General features: G+C 43.3%; 2 protein-coding genes across 2 annotated transcripts in view; one reads left to right on the top strand and one right to left on the bottom strand.

Moving 5' to 3' along the window:
- The window catches only part of HEXD (hexosaminidase D), a 93881-nt gene extending 88166 nt beyond the window's left edge, over window positions 1-5715 (bottom strand). Inside the window, exon 1 of the mRNA XM_053709780.1 lies at window positions 5626-5715. Coding sequence (XP_053565755.1) covers window positions 5626-5633 — 8 coding nt within the window. The 5' untranslated portion in view covers window positions 5634-5715. The remainder of the gene's footprint in view (window positions 1-5625) is intronic.
- OGFOD3 (2-oxoglutarate and iron dependent oxygenase domain containing 3) overlaps window positions 5679-12038 on the top strand; it is a gene marked incomplete in the record, with an annotated part of 739577 nt that continues 733217 nt past the window's right edge. The window contains 1 exon segment of the mRNA XM_053709794.1: window positions 5679-5820. Within this exon segment, the coding sequence (XP_053565769.1) occupies window positions 5729-5820 (92 nt within the window).

Genomic DNA, 12038 nt, shown 5'->3' with positions numbered 1-12038 from the left:
GGCTCAGGGGGCAACACTCACATATACTACAATCTGGTTTTCTAGTCTATACATGAATCTATAAATGTTGCATTGGTTCACACTGAGAACTGGAGCTGCAGAGAGATTTATACTGAGAACTGAAGCTGCAGAGAGGTATATACTGAGAACTGAAGCTGCAGAGAGGTGTATACTGAGAACTGAAGCTGCAGAGAGAGGTTTATCCTGGGGGCTCAGGGGGCAACACTCACATATACTACAATCTGGTTTTCTTCAGAGAGGTTTATACTGAGAACTGGAGCTGCAAAGAGGTTTATACTGAGAACTGAAGCTGCAGATAGGTTTATACTGACAACTGGAGCTGCAGAGAGGTTTATACTGAGAACTGAAGCTGCAGATAGGTTTATACTGGGGGCTCAGGGGGCAACACTCACATATACTACAATCTGGTTTTCTAGTCTATACATGAATCTATAAATGTTGCATTGGTTCACACTGAGAACTGGAGCTGCAGAGAGATTTATACTGAGAACTGAAGCTGCAGAGAGGTATATACTGAGAACTGAAGCTGCAGAGAGGTATATACTGAGAACTGAAGCTGCAGGGAGGTTTATACTGAGAACTGAAGCTGCAGAGAGGTATATACTGAGAACTGGAGCTGCAGAGAGGTTTATACTGGGGCGTCAGGGGGTAACACTGGCATATAATACAATCTACCGTGCTAGTCTATACTGGGATCTGTAAATACTGCACTGTTTGTTTACTGAGAACTGGAGCTGCAGAGAGGTATATACTGAGAACTGGAGCTGCAGAGAGGTATATACTGAGAACTGAAGCTGCAGAGAGGTTTATACTGAGAACTGAAGCTGCAGATAGGTTTATACCGAGAACTGAAGCTGCAGATAGGTTTATACCGAGAACTGAAGCTGCAGATAGGTTTATACCGAGAACTGAAGCTGCAGAGAGGTTTATACCGAGAACTGAAGCTGCAGAGAGGTTTATACTGAGAACTGAAGCTGCAGATAGGTTTATACTGAGAACTGAAGCTGCAGATAGGTTTATACTGAGAACTGAAGCTGCAGATAGGTTTATACCGAGAACTGAAGCTGCAGATAGGTTTATACCGAGAACTGAAGCTGCAGATAGGTTTATACTGAGAACTGAAGCTGCAGAGAGGTTTATACTGAGAACTGAAGCTGCAGATAGGTTTATACTGAGAACTGAAGCTGCAGATAGGTTTATACTGAGAACTGAAGCTGCAGATAGGTTTATACTGAGAACTGAAGCTGCAGGGAGGTTTATACTGAGAACTGAAGCTGCAGGGAGGTTTATACTGAGAACTGAAGCTGCAGGGAGGTTTATACTGAGAACTGAAGCTGCAGGGAGGTTTATACCGAGAACTGAAGCTGCAGATAGGTTTATACTGAGAACTGAAGCTGCAGAGAGGTTTATACTGAGAACTGAAGCTGCAGATAGGTTTATACTGAGAACTGAAGCTGCAGGGAGGTTTATACCGAGAACTCAAGCTGCAGATAGGTTTATACTGAGAACTGAAGCTGCAGGGCGGTTTATACTGAGAACTGAAGCTGTAGATAGGTTTATACCGAGAACTGAAGCTGCAGATAGGTTTATACCGAGAACTGAAGCTGCAGATAGGTTTATACCGAGAACTGAAGCTGCAGGGAGGTTTATACTGAGAACTGAAGCTGCAGATAGGTTTATACTGAGAACTGAAGCTGCAGGGAGGTTTATACTGAGAACTGAAGCTGCAGATAGGTTTATACTGAGAACTGAAGCTGCAGATAGGTTTATACTGAGAACTGAAGCTGCAGATAGGTTTATACCGAGAACTGAAGCTGCAGGGAGGTTTATACTGAGAACTGAAGCTGCAGATAGGTTTATACTGAGAACTGAAGCTGCAGAGAGGAGTATACTGAGAACTAAAGCTGCAGATAGGTTTATACTGAGAACTGGAGCTGCAGAGAGGTGTATACTGAGAACTGAAGCTGCAGAGAGGTGTATACTGAGAACTGAAGCTGCAGAGAGAGGTTTATCCTGGGGGCTCAGGGGGCAACACTCACATATACTACAATCTGGTTTTCTTCAGAGAGGTTTATACTGAGAACTGGAGCTGCAAAGAGGTTTATACTGAGAACTGAAGCTGCAGATAGGTTTATACTGACAACTGGAGCTGCAGAGAGGTTTATACTGAGAACTGAAGCTGCAGATAGGTTTATACTGGGGGCTCAGGGGGCAACACTCACATATACTACAATCTGGTTTTCTAGTCTATACATGAATCTATAAATGTTGCATTGGTTCACACTGAGAACTGGAGCTGCAGAGAGATTTATACTGAGAACTGAAGCTGCAGAGAGGTATATACTGAGAACTGAAGCTGCAGAGAGGTATATACTGAGAACTGAAGCTGCAGGGAGGTTTATACTGAGAACTGAAGCTGCAGAGAGGTATATACTGAGAACTGGAGCTGCAGAGAGGTTTATACTGGGGCGTCAGGGGGTAACACTGGCATATAATACAATCTACCGTGCTAGTCTATACTGGGATCTGTAAATACTGCACTGTTTGTTTACTGAGAACTGGAGCTGCAGAGAGGTATATACTGAGAACTGGAGCTGCAGAGAGGTATATACTGAGAACTGGAGCTGCAGAGAGGTATATACTGAGAACTGGAGCTGCAGAGAGGTATATACTGAGAACTGAAGCTGCAGAGAGGTATATACTGAGAACTGAAGCTGCAGAGAGGTATATACTGAGAACTGGAGCTGCAGAGAGGTTTATACTGGGGCGTCAGGGGGTAACACTGGCATATAATACAATCTACTGCGCTAGTCTATACTGGGATCTGTAAATACTGCACTGGTTTTTAACTGAGAACTGGAGCTGCAGAGAGGTTTATACTGGGGCGTCAGCACTGGCATATACTACAATCTGGTGTGCTAGTCTATACTAGGATGTAAGGTGCTGTACTGGTTTATGCTGGTTTCTGAAGCTGCCCAGGAATTTGTTTATACTGGGTCCTTATGTGAAGCAGTGGTGTATTGTAGGGTCTAGAGGTGATGTGTTGGTTTATGATCTAAAAGTGCTTCCTGTAGGTTCAGGACTATTTTATACTGGAATTATCCTCCAGCACAGTTGTATACTGGAATATGAAAGTGCTGTACTGGTTTATAGTGAGGCCAGGAGTCCCAGCTGACTTGTATTAGTATCATGGGCATCACTGGCACCTGGCATATACTGGCATACAGCGCTGCAGGTGTGCTTCTTTATACAGCAGAGGTGCTGTACTGGTTTATAGTGAGGTCAGGAGTCCCAGATGACTTGCATTAGTATCATGGGCATCACTGGCACCTGGCATATAGCGCTGCAGGTGTACTTTTTACACAGCTGAGGTGCTGTACTGGTTTATAGTGATGTCAGGAGTCCCAGCTGACTTGTATTAGTATCCTGGGCATCACTGGCACCTGGCACATACTGGCATACAGCACTGCAGGTGTGCTTCTTTATACAGCTGAGGTGCTGTACTGGTTTATAGTGAGGTCAGGAGTCCCAGCTGACTTTTATTAGTATCCTGGGCATCACTGGCACCTGGCACATACTGACATACAGAGCTGCAGGTGTACTTTTTTATACAGCTGAGGTGCTGTACTGGTTTATAGTGAGGTCAGGAGTCCCAGATGACTAGTATTAGTATCATGGGCATCACTGGCACCTGGCATATAGTGCTGCATGTGTGCTTCTTTATACAGCTGAGGTGCTGTACTGGTTTATAGTGAGGTCAGGAGTCCCAGCATGGGCTGACTTGTATTAGTATCATGGGGATCACTGGCACCTGGCATACAGCGCTGCAGGTGGGCTTCTTTATACAGCTGAGGTGCTGTACTGGTTTATAGTGAGGTCAGGAGTCCCAGCTGACTTTTATTAGTATCCTGGGCATCACTGGCACCTGGCACATACTGACATACAGTGCTGCAGGTGGGCTTCTTTATACAGCTGAGGTGCTGTACTGGTTTATAGTGAGGTCAGGAGTCCCAGATGACTAGTATTAGTATCATGGGCATCACTGGCACCTGGCATATAGTGCTGCATGTGTGCTTCTTTATACAGCTGAGGTGCTGTACTGGTTTATAGTGAGGTCAGGAGTCCCAGATGACTAGTATTAGTATCATGGGCATCACTGGCACCTGGCATATACTGGCATACAGCGCTGCAGGTGTACTTTATACAGCATGGGCTGACTAGTATTAGTATCATGGGCATCACTGGCACCTGGCACATACTGACATACAGCGCTGCAGGTGGGCTTCTTTATACAGCTGAGGTGCTGTACTGGTTTATAGTGAGTTCAGGAGTCCCAGATGACTAGTATTAGTATCATGGCATAGTTGCCAACATTTCAAAAAAATTTCCAGGGACACTTTGCAGCAGAGCAAGCAAGCGGGTTACTGGAGTATTGATGACCTACTGTTCAACTGCTCCGCCCACTCAGTTCTGCAATCAAAACACACCCAGTTGAAAGTAATAGTATAATTTAGACTTATCCATAGATTATTATACAGATTACAGCACCAAGCTCTTACACCTACCCAGTCTCTGGAACACATTCTGGGCATATGGTTAGTTTTACAACACAGCATCAAAATTAGAAAGACAAATAATATGTGAACCCATTCAATAATACTAATATTCCATTAGGAATGAATTATATTTAAATAATACACTATATCTATTTATCATCTATCTATCTATCTATCTATCTGTATATATGTATGTATATATATATATATATATATATATATATATATATATATATATATATATATATATATATATATATATATATATCCCAAAAAGATCAAGCACATCAAACAGTTCTTTCCAGCAGACAGGGTGCACTTTAGAATGTATCCAAAAGTCCAGCAAAAAAAGGTGAGTGCCTTTTTTGCTGGAATTTATATATATATATATATATATATATATATATATATATATATATATATATATATATATATATATATGCAAACAACAAATGCTGTGCAAAATAGATTTTCAGGGACATTTCCAGGGACAAAAAAAATCCAGGGACATACAACAAAATCCAGGGACTGTCCCTGGAAATCAGGGACTGTTGGCAACTATGTCATGGGCATCACTGGCACCTGGCATACAGCGCTGCATGTGTGCTTCTTTATACAGCTGAGGTGCTGTACTGGTTTATAGTGAGGCCAGGAGTCCCAGCTGACTAGTATTAGTATCATGGGCATCACTGGCACCTGGCATATAGTGCTGCATGTGTGCTTCTTTATACAGCTGAGGTGCTGTACTGGTTTATAGTGAGGCCAGGAGTCCCAGCTGACTTGCATTAGTATCATGGGCATCACTGGCACCTGGCATATATTGGCATACAGCGCTGCAGGTGTGCTTCTTTATACAGCTGGCGTGCTGTCTGTAATGATTAATATTGTGGCCTAAATCTGCTTTGCCGTCTTATACCGATTACCGACACCGCTGTAGTGGTTTTATGCGGGGACCGGAGCCAATCTGACTACAGCAGCTGTAGTGGCTTATAACGGGGCAGGGGTGCTGGCGCCTGGAACGGGTTTACTGAGCTGTTCCTGCTCTTACCCATCCATGACTCCGTCTTCTCTGCTCTCGATTGCTCAGGCCTACGGCCCTGTCCAATGTGCTGGATCCACGTGTGAAACTCGGATTTCAGTGACCAATCACTATGGCAACCACCAAGCACCGGCGGCGGCCTCGTGTACCGGGAGAGGCGGGGGATACGGGGCCCGGAGCTCGGGAACCCGGGGAGAGGAGCGGGTGAGAGCCGATAGCCGAGGGATATGGTAGAAATAAGGGTGGAGGCGGTGGGATAGATGAGTCATGTTATATGGGGCAATACAGCGGGACTGTCAGTGGCAGCAGTCAAGGTGTAGGAGAAGGGGATAACAAGGAGCAGGACAGTACTAACCTAAGCCAATAGTAAGGCTGGGCCTGGAACATGGGGATAACTGGGGGGTAAGATAAGGGTAATGACAGACATCCCAAGTCTCCCTGATTTTAATAGCGGCTCCCTGATGCCAGCAAATGGAGTGCAATCTCCCTGAAATTCAATGTGGCCCAAATACTGAAAAAGTGATTCTTTAAGAAATGCCTTTAGTTGCTGGGACGTTATAGAACCCTTAAAGCATGCATCAGTAATTAAAAAGTCCCCACTGATTTTAATAAAATAAAACACAAATACTACCTTATTTACTGCACGTAATTAAACTCCGTATTCTAAAATATTTGAGCATTCAACAAGCGTACGATCACTGAAATATGTATAAATAGTATATGGTTGTGCAATATTTTTTTTTAATGTGACTTTATTGGGAAGCTACTTTAATAAGTTTGGAACAAAGGAAAACGGCAGGCACTCACTCCCAAACTTGTGCTAAAAATTCAAAATTTATTCAACAGCATTAAAAAGACGGTACAGACATGGCAGGTTAAAACAAGCAGGGACATCTTACGCGTTTCGCGCCCCCTATAGGCGCTTACTTTAATGATAAGTCTCTATCTTATTTAGGGTTTCAAGGTGTCCAATATATAACTTGGAGGGGGGGGGGGCGGCGCAGTAGCGGGAAAAGCCACCTCCCTGAAATGAGTTTTTGCAGGTTGGGATGTCTGTAATGATTAGAGGAGTAAGGCATGGGTAACAGGCAAGGGAGGTAACTAGAGGAGTGAGACATGGGTAACAGGCAAGGGGGTAAATAGGGGAGTGAGTCATGGGTAACAGGCAAGTGGGGTAACTAGAGGACTGAGACATGGGTAACAGGCAAAGGGGTAAATAGGGGAGTGAGGCATGGGTAACAGGCAATGGGGGTAACTAGGGGAGTGAGACATGGGTAACAGGCAATGGGGGTAACTAGGGGAGTGAGGCATGGGTAACAGGCAAGGGGGTAAATAGGGGAGTGAGACATGGGTAACAGGCAATGGGGGTAACTAGAGGATTGAGACATGGGTAACAGACAAGGGGGTAAATACGGGAGTGAGGCATGGGTAACAGACAAGGGGGGTAACTAGGGGAGTGAGGCATGGGTAACAAGCAAGCGGGGTAAATAGGGGAGTGAAGCATGGGTAACTAGGGGAGTAAGGCAGGGGTAATTGGCAATTTTGGAGGTAACTAGGGGATTGAACCAGGGGTTAAAGTCAAGGGAAGGTGGGGTAGGAAGAGGTGTAAGGCAGGGGTAATAGGCAATATGGGGGTAACTAGGAGAGTAAGGCAGGGGTAATAGGCAATTTTATGGATTGAGCCAGGAGTAAAAGGCAAGAGAAGGTGGGATAGGAAGGGGTGTGAGGCAAGGAAAGGTGGGATATGAAGGGGTGTGAGGCAGGGGTAATAGGCAAGGGAAGGTTGGATAGGAAGGGGTGTGAGGCAGGAGTAATAGGCAAGGAAAAGTGGGGTAACTAGGGGAGCGAGGAAATATAGGCAATGGAAGATGGTGCAAGGTTTAACTAGGAATAACTAGGGGGTCAGTAAGGGTAATAGGTCAGGGAAGGTGGGGTAACTGGAGGAGTGAGGTAGGGGTAATAGGCAAGGTGAGATAATTTAGGGAATGAGGCAATATGCATTAAGCAAGTGAAGGTGGGGTAACTTAGGGTAGGTGTAACAAGCAAGAGAGCATGGGATAACTAGGGGAGTGAGGCAGATGTATTAGGCAAAGGAATGTGGGGTAACTAGGGGTGCGAGTCAGGGGGCAATAGGCAAGGGAAGGTTGGGTAGCTAGGGGAGCGAAGCAGTAGGCATGAGGGTGAGGTACCTCGAAGGACTGAGACAAGGGCAGTTGGGCATGAGTGGTGGAGAAATCCAGAATAATACAGGAACAAATCGGCAAATAGAAAAGAGGAAATGACCAAGGGAAATGAGAAAGGTGTCACAGCTATGGGGAAAAAAATTGCAAAAAAATAACCATGCACAGAGAAGCTGTGGTAGATGGAAAGAGGATATTAAAGGGACATGAGACCCAAAATTTTTCTTTCATGATTCAGATGGAAAATCCAATTGTAAACAACTTTCAAATTTACTTATATTATCTCATTTTCTTCATTCTTTAGGTATCAATTGTTGAAGAAATAACAATGCACATGAGTGAGCCAATAACACGAGGCATCTATGTGCAGCCACCCATCAGTAGCTCCTGAGCCTATTTATATATGCTTTTCAACAAAGGATATATAGAGAATGAAACAAATTAGATAATAGAAGTAACCTGGAAAGTTGCTTGTTCTGAATCATGAAAGACACTTTTTTTGGTTTCCTGTTTCTTTAAGAGGCACATATAAAGATGATGAGGTGTTTGGGAAGGGGAGGAAAAGAGTAGGATTAACACACAAATACATAATAGCTCAGCATGCTAAGACACTGGCTGAGCTCTGTAGCAACCCAAGGGTTGCAGGTTCGATCCCCGGCAAGGTCCACTCAGCCTTTCATCCTTCCGAGGTCGATAAAATATTAGCTGCGCTTTACAAGTACCCAATACATACATACATACATACGCACCAAGGGAGTCAAATAAAGACTAAGGAAAGTTTGGATAAAAGTCAGAATAAATGACAGTACTGTGAAATGGTATGTGTGTGATTTCACCATGTCTGGTGCATAGCGCGTAAGGAATGAGGTTTGCCAGATGCCCAGTAATCAATTGGACAGTCCAATATTTTAGCAGCCTGTCCAGTAAAATATTATACACTGACTTGTATGTCCAGTTTTTTTAAAGCCACTGAGTGTTAGCTAAATGTCAAACGCCTCATATGCCTCAATATATTACAAATAGAGAACAGAAATAAGTGAGGGCCAGTCAAGGGGGTCAAATCACTACTGTCCGCATGTTATTGGGAACCAAAAAGATAAAATGATTTTCATGAGGAGCAGTTTGTGATCCCATCTAGTGTTGTGCCCAGTCATACATATAGCCCAGTGTTTTTGTGGAGGACAGATGGCCATTTTAGGTTTGAATACATATTTAGTGTATAAAAATGTTACTGCGGAGGGGTACACGAAGCCCATAACAGGTAACACACTATTGCATGCCAAGAGAAATCACCCCAAAAAAATGTTCAGAGCAATAGCTATGTGACAATTTATACGTGTAAAAAGAAACTGCACGGACCAAACCACCTTTGCAAAACTGTCAGAAGATCTAGCGGTACAGCTAAACGTTAGAGGGTATGCACAGGAGATTATACAATTCTCTAGGGATATGGTGAATTGAGAGACAGAAACTTTTTGAAAATCAAAAACGCACCAAGGAATGAGTTTGAGGCGGTCAACGTTGTAACGAGATACAGGGATCAGTACAACTAGATGTGCAATATTATCAAAAAACATTTTCCACTCGGCTGATGGGAGGTTGGAAAATGTTGTGACTAACGGTTGTAGATTTTCATATAAAAAAGGTAAGACCTTGGGAAATATATTGGCACCAACAAATATGGACACCAACAATAGTGGACAAAGTACCTGGCTAAGCCAAAAAGGAAACAAACACCTAAACAGTAGGAAAGACAGAGGCGCCTGATAGTGTAATAACGAAAACACAATCAATATGATGATAAGTGAGTGCAAATGAATACTCGCAAGCCAAGTTGCACATCCAGTGCAATAATCAGCAGACCGAGGCTTCAGAGACGCTCAGCTGGCTCAATCCACTCGAAGGAGCAGCTGGGCCAGGTGCACAGGACGTCCAGAACCAACACACCAAACGATCGCCTGTGGGATAAATTTATAGGTGCGCTGTTTAGACTGAAACGTTATTTTCCAAGACCCAAAAGTAAGAGCAAGGTGCGAGTAGAAAACGTTTTTTATTTTGTTTTAAAAACAAAATTAACAGGAACACAGCAACGCGTTTCTCAGCGAATGTGCCGTTTCATCAGACTGTATCGCTCATATTACACCTTGCTCTAATTATACCACATGAATACCAATAGATTTTACACACCCACCTACCTATCCAAATCTATTGGTATTCATGTGGTATAATTAGAGCAAGGTGTGATATGAGCGATACAGCCTGATGAAACGGCACATTCACTGAGAAACGCGTTGCTGTGCTCCTTTTGATTTTAATTGTTTTTAAAACAAAAATAAAAAACTTTTTCTATTTGCACCTTGTTCTTACTTTTGGATCTTGGAAAATAACGTTTCAGTCTCAACAGCGCACCTGTAAGTTTATCCCACAGACGATCGTTTGGTGTGTTGGTTCTGGATGTCCTGTGGCTCTGAAGCCTCGGTCTGCTGATTATTGCACTGGATGTGCAACTTGGCTTGTGAGTATTCATTTGCACTCACTTATCGTCATATCGATTGTGTTTTCGTTATTACACTATCAGACGCCTCTGTCTTTCCTACTGTTCAGGAGTTTGTTTGCTGACATTCTACTCTATCAAGAGAACTGCCTACTCAGTACATACATGTGCATACCATTTTGCACAAAACGATGAGGCAGAAATGCTTGATTAAACACATGAAAATGTAGGTTACATTATGAGGGGATATGATGAGGCATGATCCCTGATAAACAGATGAATTAGAGACCAAGGGATATGAGGGGATATGATGAGGCATGATCCCTGATAAACAGATGAATTAGAGACCAAGGGATATGATGAGGCATGATCCCTGATAAACAGATGAATTAGAGACCAAGGGATATGATGAGGCATGATCCCTGATAAACAGATGAATTAGAGACCAAGGGATATGATGAGGCATGATCCCTGATAAACAGATGAATTAGAGACCAAGGGATATGATGAGGCATGATCCCTGATAAACAGATGAATAAGAGACCAAGGGATATGATGAGGCATGATCCCTGATAAACAGATGAATTAGAGACCAAGGGATATGATGAGGCATGATCCCTGATAAACAGATGAATTAGAGACCAAGGGATATGATGAGGCATGATCCCTGATAAACAGATGAATTAGAGACCAAGGGATATGATGAGGCATGATCCCTGATAAACAGATGAATAAGAGACCAAGGGATATGATGAGGCATGATCCCTGATAAACAGATGAATTAGAGACCAAGGGATATGATGAGGCATGATCCCTGATAAACAGATGAATAAGAGACCAAGGGATATGATGAGGCATGATCCCTGATAAACAGATGAATAAGAGACCAAGGGATATGATGAGGCATGATCCCTGATAAACAGATGAATTAGAGACCAAGGGATATGATGAGGCATGATCCCTGATAAACAGATGAATAAGAGACCAAGGGATATGATGAGGCATGATCCCTGATAAACAGATGAATTAGAGACCAAGGGATATGATGAGGCATGATCCCTGATAAACAGATGAATTAGAGACCAAGGGATATGATGAGGCATGATCCCTGATAAACAGATGAATAAGAGACCAAGGGATATGATGAGGCATGATCCCTGATAAACAGATGAATTAGAGACCAAGGGATATGATGAGGCATGATCCCTGATAAACAGATGAATAAGAGACCAAGGGATATGATGAGGCATGATCCCTGATAAACAGATGAATTAGAGACCAAGGGATATGATGAGGCATGATCCCTGATAAACAGATGAATTAGAGACCAAGGGATATGATGAGGCCTGATCCCTGATAAACAGATGAATAAGAGACCAAGGGATATGAGGGGATATGATGAGGCATGATCCCTGATAAACAGATGAATAAGAGACCAAGGGATATGAGGGGATATGATGAGGCATGATCCCTGATAAACAGATGAATAAGAGACCAAGGGATATGAGGGGATATGATGAGGCATGATCCCTGATAAACAGATGAATAAGAGACCAAGGGATATGAGGGTATATGATGAGGCATGGTCCCTGATAAACAGATGAATAAGAGACCAAGGGATATGAGGGGATATGATGAGGCATGATCCCTGATAAACAGATGAATAAGAGACCAAGGGATATGAGGGGATATGATGAGGCATGATCCCTGATAAACAGATGAATAAGAGACCAAGGGATATGAGTTGA

Source organism: Bombina bombina, chromosome 1 (genome assembly GCF_027579735.1).
Source record: "Bombina bombina isolate aBomBom1 chromosome 1, aBomBom1.pri, whole genome shotgun sequence".
Lineage (NCBI taxonomy): Eukaryota > Metazoa > Chordata > Amphibia > Anura > Bombinatoridae > Bombina > Bombina bombina.
The sequence above is the reverse complement of the archived record's forward strand: the minus strand, read 5'-3'. Positions and strand labels throughout refer to the sequence as shown.